General features: G+C 47.5%; 1 protein-coding gene across 2 annotated transcripts in view; it reads right to left on the bottom strand.

Annotated features, from left to right (window-relative positions):
• Positions 1-20,080, bottom strand: part of ANK2 (ankyrin 2) — a 223,750-nt gene that overhangs the window by 193,434 nt on the left and 10,236 nt on the right. For both annotated transcript variants that reach the window (XM_074993415.1, XM_074993414.1), the window contains exon 2: positions 14,701-14,802. In XM_074993415.1, coding sequence (XP_074849516.1) covers positions 14,701-14,802 — 102 coding nt within the window. The remainder of the gene's footprint in view (positions 1-14,700; positions 14,803-20,080) is intronic.

The following is a 20,080-nucleotide window of genomic DNA, read 5'->3' on the forward strand; positions in this document are numbered from 1 at the left end:
TACTTCAAAGTTAACTTTGGGAGCCCAACTTTGAAATCCTTACTCCATTCCCAGGAATGGGGTAGTGCCCAACTTTGAAGAAGAGTGTGTGTAGACACTCTACTTTGAAGCTGCTTACTTCGAAGTTGTACTTCAAAGTAAGCAAGTTTGAAGTTATTTTTGTAACATAGACATAGCCTGTGAGTCTCAAAACCTGAAGTGCTGACAGCTGCCAAGGACCCAGGGGCAATGTGGCAGGGAGGCCTGGCGCTCTGGCTCCAAAAGGGGTGGAGCCAAGACTGGAAGGGCGGGGCTTGGGGCAGTCAGCCCTGTCCCCCTACTTGCTCCCTCAGAGCTGCACAGAGAATGGCAGCACAGCGCTCTGCGGCATTTCAAAGGGGCCCAGAGCTCTAGCTGCTGCTGCTACATTCACAGCAGCAGCAGCTCGGGCTCCAGGACCCTTTGAAATACCAAGCTAGGGGGGAACTGCCCCCTTTACCTTCCCTGTCAGTGGGCCTGGTCAAAACCCACACACCAAGTTCAGTGTGAGGGAAGCTAAGTAAATATTCTTCCCTATGTGTACTTCTGTGACACCAACCTATTGGCCTCTATTGGCCTCAGACACAGAGACCACTGGCCTCAGACACAGAGACCATTCTGTTAGTCTATAAGGTGCCACAGGACCCTTTGTTGCTGTTAGAGACCATTCTGAAATTCACCCACCTGTTATAAAACTACTGGAGACTTGACTTTGCCTTATTTCAACTCCCCCAAAGGGCCAAACAAACCAACATTATTTTCCTTACATTATATCATCACAACAAGGATCACCTCTTGTATAGGACAGTAATATAAATTAAGCACAATGAAAATATTGTACTGATGTACTACAATATAACTGCAACCTTCTAATAATGTTAGTTTCTGTTGATTGGGTTTTTTTCCCCTTTATGGATATGTCTTTACCTTTGCAGCTTTGTCTTCATGCTTCTTTATTTACAAATCTATTCCTGGATGAATTAGAACAGAAATTTGCAATGTTGTTTCAAAATCAGAACTAGCAGAACACAGACCATATAACTGGCTCAAACAAGAGAAACTACCATGCTCACAGGCTACGTCTACACCACAGGATAAATTCGAATTTAAGGCACTTAGCTCAACATTACCACATAACTGTCTTTACTTTAAATACCATTAGCTTGATTTAGGGAGAACTAATATCGAGATTACAATATCATCATTACTGGCTGGGTATAGCATCAAATTTGAATTCAAAAGTTCAACTAAAGGCCAGTGTGGAAGCACCACATCTTAAAATCAAATTTATTAGCCTCCAGCGATGTCTCCTCTGTGCCCACAATGCCCCTCAGCACTCTGCTCTGGCAGCTGCTCTCCAGAGCTGCGTCTACACGTGCACGCTACTTCGAAGTAGCGGCACCAACTTCGAAATAGCGCCCGTCACGTCTACACGCGTCGGGCGCTATTTCGAAGTTAACTTCGACGTTAGGCGGCGAGACGTCGAAGTCGCTAACCCCATGAGCGGATGGGAATAGCGCCCTACTTCGACGTTCAACGTCGAAGTAGGGACAGTGTAGACGATCCGCGTCCCGCAACGTCGAAATTGACGGGTCCTCCATGGCGCCCATCAGCTGGGGGGTTGAGAGACGCTCTCTCCAGCCCCGCAGCTCACTGGTGGCCGCGTGGAGCGGCCCCTTAAAGGGCCCCTCCCCCGCCCTGACTGCAGGAGGCTGAGGGAACGTGCAGGCTCCTGCCTGCACACGCGGTGGAGAGCCTGCCCAGCCCTCAGCCCCTTCTGCAGCCATGGCTGCCCAGCAGCCCCCCCAGCACCCCCAGGGGACCCCCCCCAAGGGCAGCCAGGGCAGCCAGCCCAGCCAGAGGGCCACGCAGTCTGGGAAGCGGCAGCGGGGCCCCTCTTGGACGGAGGCCGAGATGCGGGACCTGCTGGGGCTCTGGGGCGAGGAGGAGGTGCTCCAGGTAATGGGGAGCAAGAGACGGAACGCGGATGCGTTCGCTCGGCTGGCCGATGGCCTGGCTGCCCGGGGTCACCCTGCCCGCACTCCTGACCATGTGCGCAGCAAGGTGAAGGAGCTGCGGCAGGGTTACTCCCGGGCCCGGGATGCGGCCAGCCGATCTGGGGCCGCCCCAGTCACTTGCCCCTTTTACAGGGAGCTCAGGGACATCCTGGGCTCCCGGCACACCTCACCCCCTCTGGCCACCCTTGACACTTCGGCTGACGAGCCCCAGCAGGCCCTGCAGCCGGGCTCCGCCCCGGAGGTAAGCCCCGCACCCCGGGGGTCCCCCCCGGAGGCCATCCCCGGGACATCACGGCAGGGGGAGGAGGAGGAGGAGGAGGGCTCCTCCTCCACCGATTCCAGCCTGCAGATCCTCCTCCTGCCATCCCGGAGCAGCAGCAGGGCCTCCGACCCCCGGGGATCTCCGGACCGTGGGAGCGGACCCACAGGTAGGTACCCCTCTCTGGTGGATACCCCGGGGCTGGAGGGGCGGGGGGAACAGAGATGTGTCCAGGGCCCCCCACACGCTTACATGGCCATGGCCCCAAGGACACCAGGGACAGGGCCCTCACAGCACTGCAGCCAGCAGCCCCTGCCCCCCGCCACCCTGCATGACAGTGCCATGCCCCATCCCCAGGCCAGGGGGGAGCGGAACCTCGAGGGGCCCCCGGGCGGAGGGGGTGGGACACCCCGCAGCACCAGCAGGCGATGGAGTGGGGGGAGTGCCAAAGGGAGACCCAGGCTACAGATGAGCCACCCGAGCCGAGGAGCTCCCAGGGCCAAAGGAGGAGCCTGGCGCTACAGCTGGCAGGTGACACCTCTGCCCTGAACAAACAGGAGGGAGGAGCCGAGCTGGCTTGGAATTGGGGGGGCGAGAGCGGGGGCCACAGGTAGAGGCTAGGGGAAGGGAGAGCTGATAGGCAGCCAGCCAGAGGAGAGGGAAAGCTGCATCGCAGAGGGGCCCCCCCTTGGGGTCTTCTCCCCACGACGAGTTGGAAGGACTGTCTCTTCCGACAGCTGGTGCTGTCACTCCTGCCAGAAACTGGCCAGCTGTGGCCTAAGAAACCTCTCCTGCTCTCAGACCCTGCGGGCTGAAGTGAGAGTCGCTCCCACCAGGGGACGGGCTGCAGGGCAGGGGGACCCCTGAACCCCATCCATCACAGCAGCATCTCCCGGGGACGGGGATGGGGAACCTGCAGCACAGGGCGGGGGGGACAAAGGCCACGGCTTGGGGACCACACTAACGCCTGTCTCCATTCTTCTTTCCCCCCTCCTCTCCTGTGTCCTGCACCGGCACCATCCGAAGGACTGGAAGAGAGCGCCGGCGAGGCGTCGGTCGTCCTGGAGAGTCCTCCGGGACCCTCGCTCCAGGGAAGCCCCTCGGCCGAGGAACCACCAGCCCCGCGGAGGGCAAGACGGCGGACCCCGCGCCTACTGCCGGCGGTGGCCACAGACCCCCAGCTGCTGACCATCCATCGCCGGCAGCTGGAGGTGTCGGAGCAGCAGCTGGAGGTGTCCCGGCAGTACATCCGGCTGCAGGAGCAGGCGCTGGCCTGGCGCCGCGAGTCATGGGGGGCCCTGGTGGACACTGTCAACCGTCTGGTTGATTTCCTGGCCCCCCATGCCGCGCCGGCCGCGCCACCGCCCACCATGGCCGCTCCTGCAGCCCCACCACCAGCTGCTGCAGCCGCCGCCGCCCCGTCCGCCGTCGCCCCACCACCTCCCCGCGAGGGCCACCGCGCCGAGGGACCCCTGGAGCCACCCGAGACTCGCCGGCGCCGATACCTTCCGGTGGAGCCCGCTCCCACCCAGCCGCGCACCAGACTGCAGGCCCGCCGCAGCTCCCGGCCGGGCACGCCCACCGCTGGGCTCTAGGGGCGAGGGGCCTGGGACGTGGCCCCCCGCTTCTTAGACTGACTTTGGGGACTGGGTGGGGGGTGTGGGTGTTTCCCCTGTTTGCCCCGTCCCCCCTGTACATAGTTCTCCCCGTTCTCCTCCCTGCTTTTTGTTTTTCTTTGGATGGCGCACAGAGCTTTCATTTTTTGATTGTTGTATATAGTTTTATTTCTGCCCATCTTGGTTTTGTTGGATGTTTGTTCCTCCTTTTGGGTTTCTGTTTCACATACATATATTTTTTTATGTAAAAAAAAAAAAAATTCGTGAAGACAACAAAAAAAACATTAACGTTCACCCACAAGTTCGTGCTGTCATTTCTCCTGGACAAGTGGGGGGGGCGGTGGGGTGCTCCATGGTGGTGTGGGCGTTGAGGCAGGAGTGTGGGGGAGGAAGGGGCAGGCAGTCGGGGGCCTGGCCAGAGTTCACCCCGCGGCCTGGTTGTCGAAGTGGGCCCGCAGGGCCTCCCGGACCCGGGTCCCCTCTGGGTCCACCTGCCGACTGGGGGCAGCAGGTGGCTGGACGTGGGCCCTGCTGGCTTCGGCGGCCCAGCCCTGAAGGAAGGTCTCCCCCTTGCTCTCAACAAGGTTGTGCAGGGCGCAGCAGGCACCCACAATCTGGGGGATGTTGTTGGGGCTGGCATCCAGGCGGGTGAGGAGACATCTCCATCGTCCCTTGAGGCGGCCGAAGGAGCGCTCCACCACCTGGCGCGCACGGTTCAGGCGCTCATTGAAGCGCTCCTGGCTGGCGGAGAGGTGGCCCGTGTAGGGGCGCATAAGCCACGGCCGGAGGGGGTAGGCCGCATCCGCAATCATGCAGAAGGGCATGGTGGTGTCCCCCAGAGGGATCTCCCGCTGGGGGATGTAGGTCCCCGCCTCCAGCCGGCGGCACAGGCCCGAGTTGCGGAAAACCCGGGCGTCGTGGGTGCTGCCAGGCCAGCCCACGTAAATGTCCTGGAACCGTCCCCGGATGTCCACCAAGGCCTGCAGGACGACTGAATGGTAGCCCTTGCGGTTCACGTATCGGCCTCCACTGTGATGCGGGGCGCGGATGGGGATGTGGGTCCCATCCAGAGCCCCAAAGCAGTTGGGGAAGCCCAGGGTGGCAAAGGCGGCAATGGTGGCATCTGGGTCCCCCAGCCTCACGAGTCTGTGCAGGAGCATGGAGTTGATGGCACGCACGACCTGCAGGGAAAGCACATGGGACAGCCTCAATGAGGGGTGAGCAGGGTGTGCATGGCCCTGCCCTGGCCCCCCTGCTGTGCCCTGGCCCCCCTGGCCTGCCCTGCTCTGCCCTGGCCCCCCTGCTCTGCCCTGGCCCCCCTGGCCTGCCCTGCTCTGCCCTGGCCCCCCTGGCCCCCCCGGCCCCCCTGGCCTGCCCTGCTCTGCCCTGGCCCCCCTGGCCTGGCCTGGCCTCCCCCTGTGGGTTCTCTTACCTCCATGAACACAGCCCCGACGGTGGCCTTTCCGACGCCAAACTGCTGCCCCACGGATCGGTAGCTGTCCGGAGTGGCCAGCTTCCAGACAGCGATGCCGACCCGTTTCTCCAAGCTGAGGGCACGCCGCATGGCAGTGTCCCGGTGCCGGAGTGCGGGGCTGAGCCACTGGCACAGCTCCAGGAATGTCTGTCGGGTCATCCTGAAGTTGCGGACCCAGTGCTCGTCGTCCCACTCCCCAAGCACCAGGCGCTCCCACCAGTCGGTGCTGGTGGGGTGGCTCCACAGCCGCCGGCGTGTGAGGCGGGGGGTGGAGCGGGGTGCTGCAGGGGGAGGGGCTGAGCCCTGCTGCCCCGGGGGCATCTCCTCCCCTGGGGCAGGAAGGTGCTCAGCTGCCCCCAACATGGCAAGAGCCAGGGCAAGCCCTGCTCCTGCCAGGAGGGCTGGCTGGACCTCAAGCTGCTGCTGCTGCGGCTGCTGCTGCGGCTGCTGCTGCTGGGGGTCCATAACTGCGGCGCTCGGGGTCTGTGTGCCTATCTGGCTCGTCAGACCGCGTGCTGTGCAGGCTGAGTGTATGTGGGAGGGGCCCTTTAAGGGAGCGGCTAGCTGTTGCCCCGGAAGCGCTAGCCTGCCCTGTGACCCTGTGTGCAGCTGTGCCTGGCATCCCTATTTCGATGTTTGGTACTTTGGCGTGTAGACGTTCCCTCGCTGCGCCTATTTCGATGTTGGGCTGCGCAACGTCGAAGTTGAACATCGACGTTGCCAGCCCTGGAGGACGTGTAGACGTTATTCGTCGAAATAGCCTATTTCGATGTCGCAACATCGAAATAAGCTATTTCGAAGTTGGGTGCACGTGTAGACGTAGCCCAGGTGTGCCAAAATGAGGTAACAGGAACACTATGAATTTCAAAGGAGGAGCAGCAAGCCTGTGGCTGTGGGGTCATGTTTGTATGAGACCCTGAGAAATGTCTGTCTTTCTTTGCTATGAGCACTGTGAGAGCATCTAACCATTCAAATAGCCCCAGCACATAGTTTGTGGTTCAGTCTCTACACTTTTTATTTTCTTCTGCACTGCCTGGTGCCAGCCACTGCCCTGCTGCACCACATGGCAGCAAGGCTGTTGTGGGGGTTGTGCTTGCATAAGAGGCTGAGAAACTTCTTCTCAGAGGTTCACATTTGTGTGCAAACTCCCCTCCCTACCCCACAAGTGCCACGTAGTCAGGATCTTTCCCGCACTCAGCCACATCACATGGGTAGTCCCCAACCCAATAAAAGAACATGCCTGCCATTCGGTGCTGGCCAGGCTGCCAGGCAGCACCCACATCCTAGCTTGAACATGTTTAAGGCTCTAATGGCAGGAAAGAATTTCGGGGGCTTGCAGTCACTGGGGGGGAGTCTCCCCTAGCAACTAAAATATTTGGGGGCTTGCAGCTAAGATAGTCTAGGGACCACTTCAGCTGGCACCCCACTCACACCCCGCTCCCAGCAAGGGAGCAGTGGTGCTTGCAGCCACCAGGGGGAAGTGTCCCTTGGCAGCTAAGATACTCAGGTGGACTACTTCAGCTACTTCAACATTCCAACTGGCTCTGCAGCTGCAGACCACAGCATCTCCCTCCACCCTGCCAAAAATATTTTCAGGAGCTTGCTGTCCATTGCAGACAGCTGCAGTTTGATATTTCTGTTATAAAATCTTTTTTCTCAGAACATTTCCTATCTGTCTTCATGCCTTCACCCTCCACCCCAAAACACAGAGGGGAGGGCCAGTTGAGATTCCATTATAACTTCAATGTATGATATTTCACTGCCATCACCTGTGAAGAGGGAAGTCAAAATTTTTCCTAGACTTGTCCATCCTCTTTCTTCTAACTTTGAGAATACAGTCAGGGTCCCTGTATTATTTTCAGGGATTGAATGCAATCACGGGAGGAGGGGGGTACTCAGTGGATGGCCAGCTGAAAATTCATGTACAGAAGACAGACATTTCTGTAAACTCCTTTGCCACCTCTGTGAATGCCCTACTTTTCCTTCCTTCCAATGGGAAAAATGGATGTTTGCTTACCAAGGGAGGGGAAGGAGGAAAATGCAATGTGGGAAGATGATCTCAAAGACCAGCGAGCATATCCAGAATGCTATAGGGATAAGGGAACTGTGGGATAGCACAAGCCACTTCTGCAACAGTCAATGTTTGCCAATTGAGTGTGGCTGCAGTAAGTTGACTTTGTGAGGAGCATGTGGGGAGGTGAGGATGATCAAATTCAAACCTATAAATTCCGGAATTACAAAGATGATATTAATAAATTCGAATTCATCTCCTTGTTGAGACGCAGCCACAGTGGAAATCTTTGTGGGCAAAAGGGGGAAAGCACATTCTCTGATGACCGTGGCCACACAGCTAAAAGTGGTAAATAATGCTCTTTGCTTCTAACCATGCAGGAGGCCTGTCACAGCTAATTCTTTGCAATGGAAAGGCCTAAAGCCACAGGACAGACTGTGCTTTGAAGACATAAAATTACCCAGTACATGGATAAATAGTTCTGTGGCTTAAGGGAGTGTGAATGTATGTGAATCAAAACAATATGCCAAGCAAATTTTAATAACATATCTGTGAGCACTGCTGTCTCAATCATTACTAATTGCCTTCCAAGCACTTAAAATATCTTACATTTTATAGAAAATTCTTAAACCATTTCCTGCCAGTATCAGCAAAATGACTTACTGAACCAGACCATGTTAATACATGTAAAACACAACAATAGACCATTGGTTTTGTATGGCACATGGGGGCATACAATTAATTTAGACCTTGACACCAAACCTAAGCCACTGATGCTGAAAGTTGGTATCACCACAATTTATTGCACAGAAATCATCAATCTATTTCAAGCAACTCCGAAATTATGCAGTGTTTACTTTGACTTCTCTATTGTAAATGTACAAATCGCTATACCTGCTTTTTCCATGGTCAGTGGTTAATGGACCCAGTGCTTCACCTAATATCATTCACTTTCCTTTATGAAAGAGGAATTTTGTCTAACCAGTTCTGGAAAGGAAGCACTTTACAGAATGGATAACATTTTACCAGCAGGAGTCATGGTGGGTATTAAAGTAAGAGAATGTTTGATACTAGAAATGCTCCAGCCTTTAGTCACTTTCAAAAGTAACAGCGCATCCTCATCTTGATTAGTTGTGGTGCTGCTATTCACATCTTCAGAAATGTATTTCCATCTTTCCAAATGTTCTGTGACTAGCAACTATTCTACTTCTCAATGATTGTGGTACTTTATGTCCTCTCATGAGGAACCAAAGGCCCAGGAGACAGAGTCTATTCACTGTGCTTAGTCTTTTGTTAAAATTCATTACAAAACACATGGCTTTTCTTAAAATAGAAAGAATCTGAAAGAACGTAAGTTCCCCAATGGATGCATGTAAATCTTAGAAGCAGGTTTTTGATGCACACATTTAAATTTAGAATTTGCTTCTCATAAATCTTCCCAAAGTAATCAATGGGTAGAATATATCCAAAATGATTTGTTTTTTAAAAATCTGCAAGTTTTTTTCAATATTCATTACACAGACAATTCTCAAGAACAAGCCGTTTTAAAACATGGAAATTCCTCAAACAATATTTTTAAAAAGAACCAAGTAATTCTCTTCATGGTCTGACTAACGCAGAGTGCACAATATTATATTCTGAAGTTCAGAAGATGTTCTCCCTGCCACTCCACACTCATTTTATGCAAACTTTGATGTGACACTATGGCTGGGTCTACACTTGCCCCCAATTTCGAAGGGGGCATGTTAAACAGGGTGACGGGAGATTACTAGTGAAGTGCTGTGGTGAATATAGAGATGGTAACAATCTAATTCAAATCTCTTGTTCCCTGGCTGCCCCTTATGTCAACATTCAGCCCAGGAAAACAGTCTTTGGGATACACCATGATCATTGTCATAACCTCAGATAATGAAGGCTTTCAGGGGAAAAAAAAATGTCAAAATGCGAACTAAAATTTCATAAAGGAAGCCATCGTTTTACTAAAAAGAAAAAAGAAAAGAAAAGAAAAAGTGCAGCATTTCATTTTTAATCTCCTGTTGCCCTGATTAACATGCCCCCTTCGAAGTTTGGGGCAAGTGTAGACAATCCCTTTGTGTAACTGTCTGCTATTTTACTTTGGTAGCAAGTTACTTTTCTGAAGTAATCAGAAGAGCTCTGTATCCTGGTTCTCCTTCTTAAAAATAACTTTTTTTTTCTTTTAAGTAAAACAATGGCTTTCTTTCTGAAATTTTAGTTTACATTTTGACAGGTTTTTTTTTTCCTTATATACCTTCATTATCTGAGGCTATGACAATGATCATGGTGTATCACAAAGACCTTTTTTCCTGGGCTAAAGGTTGGCATAAGGGGCAGCCAGTGAACAAGAGATTTTAATTCGATTGTTTAGGAGAATATAATGTTACCATCTCTATATATCCAAAAATGTATTACAGTACAAAAGCTATACTCAGGAGAGCACTTTCTGCATATACTTTAATTAAAGTCAGAAAAAACACATGGCCCATTCTTAAAAGTAAGTATGTCCTTAAGTGCTTTCCTGAAGAAGGATGGAGTTAAGAGTGTGTTTATCTCCTTGTATCAGACCTCAACTGAACATAATAAAAATATCTTTGTGTGTCCCCGAACACAAAATGTGATCATGTATTTAACTGAAATTGTGCAGACGACACTTCCTAATAGAAAATACATTCAAAACATCAAAATGTTTATTTTTAATTCTGTTACTGCACTTAATTGAGATCTCTGTGCACATGTGGGTACAATCTGCAGCTATAAAGGGAGATGTACCAAATGGAGACTTCACCCAAGCAGCTGACTGGCAGCAGTTCTAACACAACCCTCTGGTGGTTCCCCAGGATGGACCGATTCTGTTGACAGCCAGTCGTCCACAGGTCCCCTGCCAACAGAGGTTACTGGGAGATGTAAAGATAAAAATATTTCATATGTGACCTAGCCCTGACCCTTTCTTAGCCTGCACTACCTATTTGTAAGACTGCACTCCTGCTTTGTGCAGAGTCACCACCACTGAGAGCCTACTGTAGTGCCATCAGTAAGCTGAGCTCAGTGCTACAGCCAATACAGGGCAGATGCTTTTGATCATTCTAAAACCAGATTTTTTTCAGGCTGTCTTAGAGTCTGTGAACCATTGTGTAAACTCAGGGGTCACTCTGACCAAATTTCACTTCTCAGTGAGTTAGACATATATGACTTGATCTTACAAGTTCTTCATACCCAGAACTCTCACTGACTTCAGTGGGACATCCACAGATTCCAGGCTTGCAGTATTGATCCCAAATCCTGAAAAATGTTACATGCATACATAACCATACACATGACAGTGGCTCCACTGAATTCCAGAACACTACTCATCTGCAAAAAGTAAGCGTGTGTGAATGTATGCAAGATTAGGTCCTCTCTCACTATTTGATGGATTCATGGTACAGGCTTACTTGATGGAAAACCCAAGCCCAAGACTAAGAGAACAACTTTGGAGGTGTGATACTAGGCAAGCACACTTTGGATGCTGTGCATAACAGTGAAACTGTTTGGAGCAGTAACAGCTTTTCCAAAGGACAGAGTATGCCAAAGAGAAATATACTAGATCTCAAGATTCTTTATGCTAATTTTATTGAACAACTGTTTTATTTTGCAAAGACAACCAACCACTTATAGGAGAACAAACAAAAACTTGAATAAGCATGCCAATCTCATATTCTTCCTATTTGCAATTATTATTGCAACTTTATGGAAAAATAATCCAGAAATATAGCCCCTTTCAAGTCATTTCACTCTCCAACAATGCAAAAGCACTAATTGGCATGGGCCACTAGGAATGTTGTTTACTGTAAATCACTATAAGATACTAGATTTTAATTTGCTTGGACAAACATAAGCCTTTCAGCTACAAATACAGCACTAAGTGTTTGCTTACAGACAGACACCACACAGAAATAGTCAGGGAATCCTCAAATTTCTGCACTTCTGGGTCAATGGCAATCAGATGCTTTGTGAGGGATGATGCATTTAACAGCCAGGAAGAAGGGGGTGGCTGATCATATGGCCTTCCACGGTAAAAAGGAATGTCTAGTATCTCTGTATTTCACGGAACCTCTAGAATGTTTCCCTCTGTGTGCATGTGTTTTCTAATTTGAGTTTTCTTTCTACTAGGACAGCATAGCCACATTTCTACAAATTGCTCCCATAGAAGGAGTGGCACCAATAATTACTAAACCTCCTCTTATTTCATTTGAGTCTATTTAAAACTCCCCTTGAATTATGAGCTGCTTTGGAATGCATATAGAACTGTTTGAGGGACCAAGCACTGACAATAAACTTACAAAAAGAAACCCAGAAGAGATGACAAAAATCACCCTTCAAGGAGGGCACATTTGATCCTAAACCACTCCATATACAAACACCCTACAAATATTGTACAAATATTATAATATTTGTACAATATATGCCTGTGTACAAAATATGTTTCTGAGGTATCATTTGAAAACTAACACCACCATTAACCATTAATTTTCTTGGATGAGGTACCTACACAATGTGTGTTAAGAGTTACGGACATAGTGGAATTATAACTAAAACGTGTTTAAATCTGGCATGTCAAGAGAGTTGGTAAATAGGTCTGCCTTTGACACCAGAATGTGTGTTTCGTTCTCTGACCAGCTCCTCTTCAGGCAAAGACAATGAACATTCATTTTTACATATTCAATAAACAAAGCTATAAATCTAACTAAGGAGAGAAGAAAGAACCTGAGATATCCTTCAGCACCACTCTCCATGTCACCTTCCTCACAGCTTGAATAAACTTTACTATGAGAGGTAACCATCACAAGAATGCACTTCAATCAGCCAGCAGGATTAAGTGGGGGGGGGCATGGCCTGGCACAGGGCAGCAGCAGGGGTCAGTTTCTTCCCTCACACTCACTGCAGTAATTGGAGCGGTGGGAAGCAGAGCGATGCAACAGCCTGCTCTGCTCCATGCCATTTCCCAGCCAGCTTGCTCTGGTTCACCAGGGCAGTGGGAAGCAGAATGACCTGGCTCTGGCTTTGGGGAGCTGAGCAGAACTGGCTGGAGTGCTCCGCTTCCCACTGCCTCAGTGAAGCAGAGCAAGCCAGTTGGGAGATGGCAGCAAAGCCAAGGAAGCTTTTGCACACCCCACTTCCTGTGGCTCCAGCTGCCATGGCAAATGCAGGGGAGGGAGGCTGACCCTGGCTTCCGCCCTATGCCTGGTACCCAGCAATGCCCTGATTCACGTCTCTTGTGGGAAGGAGCATCTTGGAAGGGTTGCAGTGGGGTCCAGAAGGTGGGGGAGTAGTGGTGGGAATAGGAGGGTGGGAGCAGAGCAGAGATAGGGATGGGAGCAGGGCAAGCCCACTGCAGTGGTGGGGTATGAAGCAACCACACACCACATTGTCCTGATGGTTAAGCACATGGTGTACTCTGACTGTTGCTTTTCACACTCACCATAGTTGTCTCCCTCTTACTTTATGTCAAATTTTCTCTCATCACATACTGAAACTGCAAGTACTCTGAGGCAGGGACCCTCTGCATTTTCAAAGTATATAATGTCTAGTGTAATGAGGTGATTAACCCCCGCTGGATTATTAGAAGGGTTACTGCAGTACAAATAACAAACAACAAACAAATTCTGGCTGGAGGAACAGCTGGGAGAGAGGTAATATCACTACTTCATCTGATAAGAGACAAGCTTCTGAGCTTGCACGCAACTCTTTTTCAGGTCCTGATGATCTCTTCCACCTTTTCTCTCTAATATCGTAAAAGACATGCCTTAAACACTGTATATAATATGCAAAACAGCCATCCCTTTCATTTGTCTGAAAAACAGTGAACACATTACTAAGAGGATTGGAAGGAAGTCTGGGATTACTGGCAGAGAAATATCAATGGGGTGGTAGTTTACATAAGGGTGGGGTAACGCTGGAAAGCTGAGCCTTTCTACGCTCTTGCAACCACAATGATAAGACAGGGTTCAGCAACCAAAACCGCAAGAAGAGGCATTTTTTCCAATTCAGTAAAAAACTCAATAATTCAAGAGCTGCAATGCACGTGAATATGAAATAGTCCTTAATAAATAACGTCAAACCATACTTTTTATAACGCCTATTTTAAGAACAGCTCACACACGCTGATTTGTAATGCAATGCATGTTTACTCCAAAATGCTCATAAACTTTTTACATATTCTATTTCCTGACACTTTATGCATGTGTTTGTACCACTGCTTTCCTGACTTTCACTCCTGAACCTTCTCTTTTTCTTGAAGACTCTAGGGGGAGTTATCCAACGTTTCAAGATCACTTATTGTTTGCCATTTAGATATGAGTTATTCATTCTTGGGCTAACAGATGTTTAACTTTTACCAAAAATAATCCAAAGGGTTTTTTTTTTTGGTAGTGTTGGAAGCCACAAAAAAAGTTCTTAAGGAGCCACAGGTTGCAGACCCCTGGGATGGCCCAAGAAAAGAGTGAGCATAAGGAAAAAGCAGCAGGCCTGCTGTAAAATGCTCACACAAGAGAATGAACTGCCCAAGAACAAACCCTTCCCAACAAGCATGTCTGGGAAACCATGGTTTACATTTCATTATAAACATCTTTCTTTCATGCCAAAAGCCAATGTATTTAGCTAGAAAGTAACTTTTTAGTATGGTTTGAATTGTGGAACTGAGTTCTCAGAAAGGTTTCTTAGCTTACAGCAGACATGCCCTGTTAAATACGTACTGCGGGCACAGTCAGTTGTGTAAAAGTGGATGCTCTGAATCAAACGTCAGGGTTGAAAATGAAAGCCAAACTGACTCAACTTGACCATGAAGATCTTAAAATGATCTGAAACATAAAACCACTTGAGGTTTTCCTATTTGCAACTTGCTGTAAGAGTCCTTATCTCCCACACACAACACCAGTGTCAGTGGGACTGACAGCCACTGAGGGCCAAGGGGCAAAGTTGGACAGGGGCCCAGTTACGCAAACTCTGAAAGGGCGGGACCATGGGTGGAAAGGGCGGGGCTGAGGACAGTCAGCCCTTAGCACTACTCAGACCATGGGACTGCCTTCTTCCTTGCCTCAGAGCCACGTGGTGTGGCAGAGCAGCACTTCTGCAGTGTTTCAAAGGGGCCCAGAGCTCTGGCCCCTGTTGCTGCCAAGGTAGCAGAGGTAGCATATGGCGCTCCAGACCCCTTTGAAAAGCTGGGTCCTGGTGCAACTTTCTCCTTTGCCTCACCCCAGTTGGTGGGCCTGACTAGTGTACAACAAACAGATGCCCGTGCAGTCTCTTACCTGATTACACGTGTTGATGTCTATTCCACCTTTCAGATATTCTACTACTTTGTCCAGATTGCCAGCTCTGGCAGCTCGAAGAAAGCTTGCATTGCTGTCAGACTGTGAAAAGAAAAAAAAATCCACTCTCAAATTACTGCTTTAAAAAGAATACAGCAAAAAGTATCCATGTTGTATGCTGCAGCTGTAAAAATATGATGCAAAGACAATTGTTCATACATTTTATCTTCATTGATTCATATATACACTGAACAGTACAACACTGGCACAAAGGACCAATGGACTTCTCAGGCTGAGCAAAATATGACAATAGTTGACACAAATCAAAAATTAGTCTGAATGAAAAGAGTAAAAATCCTGCTAGTTATGAATTAACAATAGTAGGTAAAGAGTCTAGCAAAGTACAACTGATTTGCCAGTCACTGAATCTCTCTTTCCATATACATGCCCATATCTGATAGTTTACCATTTTATCAGGACTTCAATGACCCTAAGGTAGTTTACCAACATTTTACCAGCTCATAAACAGCCAGTCATTTCTTCTGTTGTTATCTCAACAACAATGGGAACAAAACTCACTAGAGTTTGCATTCTTCTATTTGATCATTCCTGGCTGACAGACACCAATAAATATTTTAAAACAGAAAAGGCCCCAGCAGACATATGTAATAAGATGAGATGGAGCATGATTAAAACAGCTTGAATACACAAATAGAGTGCAATCATTACCACAGTGTGTAAGGATAACACTGCAGACAGTCATAGCAGGTTTCCCAGAAAAACAGGCAATGCTACATCTATGTCTAACCTGGAGCCACAGACCCAAAGGGTATGAAGTAATCAGGTGAAGTATCTATAGAAAAGATAACATTGCAACCATTCCCCTCCTGTGCTCGTATGTTCACATTTAAAGTTCAACAGCAAATACAAAGGGAGGATGAATGCTTTCAGCTCTTCTCCATTTGCCTTTAATTAGAGCCCAAAATTCAGATTGTCCAACAGACACTCACAAACACAATGATGCACATGTGTGAACCTGCACTTAGGTCAACTGGCAATTAATATAGCTGTCAGGAGGGACAGAAGAGAGGATACAGCAGCAGGTTAAATCAGTCTGATTATGATCATGAATCAACATTTGGGGACAGGGAGAGAGAGAAAATTCTTGGTATTTTATACTTCCATCAGTCAGAAGAAAAAATGCAATTTGAAGGGAAAGGCTACAAAAAAAATCTACTAGTATGTTTTACTGTGCTAACTTCTTTCCCAGCACAGAAGGGAATTACTGGGATCACAGAGCTGCAGAAGAATAGGCATAAGAATGAACTGCTAATTAAATTAAATTATATATCAGACTTCTATTAAATACATTTTCTATGTACTCCCATCACCCTGCTAGGAGCAAGAATGTGAAGCACATTCTCCTGAAGGTCCCACAATACTCAAAGCCAGCTTTTGTGCAGCTTTATAACACTAATCATATTGATCCATTTATTTCAACCACCATTGTTTTCAATCACTCTGTAGGAGCTCAGTTTACATCACTGGTTCCCACCTATTTTAATCTGCAACAGATGGATATCATCAGCACCACTCTTTTTACCATTGCATTTCATGCCAAGAAAAAAAGATTTCCTTCTAAACTCCTTTCAGCAAATTTTAGTACATTTTCCACATCGTTTACTGTAAGAAAACAGACCATCTTTGTCACACACAGCAGGCTGGAGAGGGAAGGTAACATAGAAATTTGCATTTACCAGAGTGGCTTTACAGCCTGAGGCTTGAGCCAATCAGGCACTGGATGAAGCATGATATAGCAGCAGACTCTGCAAAATGCTTAAAAGAGAACTTCTTTATCAGTAGTTTTCAACAAACGTTGACCAAAATGCAGGAATTCACAGACTGGCTGTTCCTACACATGCCACTTTCGGCATGTGTAGCTTACAGCCCGAAATATGCTAATGAGATGCAGATGGAAATTCCCAGAGCTTCAGTAGCATAAGGTCACATGATTTGGAGTCACTCCAAAATGTGTAGAAGTGTGGTCCCGGGGGGAGTCTTCCAGAAGGAAGTCCTCCTTCTGGAAAACCCTTCCTCCCAAAAATTTTTGGGAAGAAGGGGCCTCCAAAAGAAGGACTTCCTTCTGGAAGACCACCCCCTGGGGGCCACACTTCTACACGCTGTTTTGGAGTCTGGAAGAACGTATTTCGGACTCCAAATCACGTGACCTTATGCTAATGAGGCACCGTGAATTTGCATCCACACCTCATTACCATATTTTGGGCTGTTTATTAGCATGCCACTTTCAGAGGAAAGTGGCATGTGTAGAAACAGCCACTATGTTTAAGGGATACACAAAAGGTGGTTGTTAACAAAGAACAGTGATTTTCAACCCGTGGTCCATGAAAACTTGCAAGTCTACAGACTCTACCTAAGATTTTCATACAGGTCTGTCTGTACCTTGAAATTTTTAGGGGTCCACAGATGAAAGTTTGGCAACCATTGATCTATATCAAAGACCACCTTGAGCAATGCAGCATCTCCTGTATTATACATGTGCACACACGCACGCACACACTTCCAGTGAAAATTATATTGTAATTTTAATTGACTTTGAAAAATCAACTGTCTTCAAGTAGAAGCATTGGCAAAACCTAGATTTAAAGTACTTTTGGGGAAACACTTACACTAATGAAGTCAATGGGAGATGTGGGCAAGGAATTTACCCACCATGTTTAGTCAATTATTGCTAGTCAAAACAAAAAAGCAGTCAAGTAGCACTTTAAAGACTAACAAAATAATTTATTAGGTGAGCTTTTGTGGGGACAGACTCACTTCTTCAGACCATCGCCAGACCAGAACAGACTCAACATTTAAGGCACAGAGAACCAAAAACAGTAAGCAAGGTTGACAAATCAGAAAAAGGGCGGGGGGGAGTCAAAAATTAGATTAAGCCACGTATGCAAACGAGCCACTATAGTGACCCAGAAAATTCACATCCCGGTTCAAACCACGTGTTACTATGTCGAATTTGAATATAAAAGAGAGTTCAGCACCCTCTGTTTCCAGACTGTTGTGAAAATTCCTTTACCAAATATTCATAAACCTGAATTACCCACCAGGAGAAATAAAAAAGCTAATCAACAGGGCCAAACGAATACCCAGAGACCAGCTACTACAAGATAGGCCCAAAAAAGCCAAAAACAGAACACCACTGGTCATTACCTACGGCCCCCCACTCAAACCACTACAACACATTATCGAAGACCTACAACCTACCCTTAATTAGGATGCCACACTCCAGAACGCCCTAGGTGACAGGCCTGTTCTCTTCTACAGACAGCCTCCCAACCTTATGAGGATTCTCACCCACCACAGTCTATACTGCAGGAACACCAGTCCTGGAACTTTTCCTTGCAACAAAGCCCACTGCCAGCTTTGTCCACATATCCATACTGTAGATACTATCACAGGACCTAACCAGGATATTCACAGAATCACAGGCACATTCTCATGTTCCTCAACTAACATCATATATGCCATCATGTGCCAACAATGCCCAGATGCTTTGTATATTGGACAGACTTCAAACTCTCTTAGACAAAGAGTTAATGGGCACAAAACAGACATAAAAACACTCCTGATCCACAAACCTGTCAGCCAGCATTTTAATGGAGTGGGCCATTCTTTTAATGACTTAAAAGTCTGCATCTTACTGAAGAGGAATTTTCACAAAAATCTTGAAAGAGAGGCTGCTGAACTCTCTTTTATATTCAAATTCGACACATTAACACTTGGTTTGAACTGGGATGTGACTTTTCTGGGTCGTTATAGGGGCTCTCTTGCATACTTGGCTTAATCTAATTCTTGACTCTCCCTCCTGCGCCCCGTCCCTCTACTCCCTAATTTGCTCACCTTGATCTTTTTTTTTTCTGATTTGTCAACCTTGATTACTATTTTTGGTTCTCTGTGCCTTAAATATTGAGTCTGTTCTGGTATGGCTATGGTCCGAAGAAGTAGGTCTGTCCCATGAAAGCTCATCACCTAATAAATTATTTTGTTAGTCTTCAAAGTGCTACTTGATTGATTTTCTGTTTTGATAGTATATAGATTAGCAAAGCTTTCTCTTTGTTACTATTGCTAGTCAACTCTTTTTATGTATCTACAAGAAAGGCTACGATCAGTTGATTTCATTGTTTCAAAAATGTGTAAGTAGTGAAGAAAGATATGAGCAATGACATACAACTCAGCCTATATTCTTTTATGAAACACACAGAAATCCAACATTCATTTGCTTTTTTTTTCCCCCAGAGAGACAACTATCTTAAAATTTACTATTAGACTCCAAATCCTTTATGGAAAATCAGCTTTCAGCCATGGGCAGGGCAACACTTTGCATTTGTTTCTGGCCAGAAGGAAGCAAGCTGAATTGTCATATATGAATCTCATTACCTTGATTCATACCGGTGTTTCCTGTAAGCTGAGCACTTGGGCAGTCACCCAGGAGAGGTTCAGGTGCCACCCAGCTAAATAGCAGAATGCCTTCAGCCACCCACCGCCGGCAGCATGTGTTTCTTTTGGTGCTGCACATTCACACACGCCATAGATGGAAAATAATAGAGGGAACACTGATTCACGCCTTTGCCTCTTCAAGACTACAGTACTGCAATGCGGTGTACTTACTAATGCATTTTAAAACCATTCAGAAACCAAACCTGGAGAAGAACAGACTACTTGCTCAGCCAGGTATCCCATGAGTATATTAGACAAATACTCTGTGATCTTCAGCAACAAAGCTGACTGGGGCTTCTGGGTGGAGTTTCATGTAATGATCTAAACAAATCTCTAAAGGGTGCAATATCTGTCTCCTTGACTGACTACCTCAGTTACACAGCTGCAGTTAAAAGCAGGGGAAGTGCTCAGGCTGGAGCCCCCCAGTATAAGCATCACTTGGCTTTGAAATTTGCACCCCACCTTCTTGGTCTCAATTAGTGATCTTCATGTCTAATGACAGGTCTTAACTTTGCCAGGGAGATTCTGAGCAGCTGTTGGATTGAGGAGCAGTTTTTTGGAAAGGGTGAGGTGGTTTTTTTTTTTCCATTTTTCTTTTCGTTTTAGCAAAAATTTTGATTGCTTGCTGTTGGTTTTGTTCTTATACTTAACTGTGATTTAAACAACGGCAGAGCTGTCTGGATGTTGGAATAGGTGCGTTGGGTTGGTTTGTTTGTTAGAAATCTGAATTAAAATTTTAGAAGTACTGAGATTAGCTTTGTATTTTGATAGAACTGCAAGAGTAAATAATAAAGGATCCAAGCATCAAGAGAAAGGCTACAGATTCTTGGGACTTTCAAAACTCAACATATTTAGTTTTAGGGGGAAA

The sequence above is a fragment of the Carettochelys insculpta genome, chromosome 4, assembly GCF_033958435.1.
Source record: "Carettochelys insculpta isolate YL-2023 chromosome 4, ASM3395843v1, whole genome shotgun sequence".
Lineage (NCBI taxonomy): Eukaryota > Metazoa > Chordata > Testudines > Carettochelyidae > Carettochelys > Carettochelys insculpta.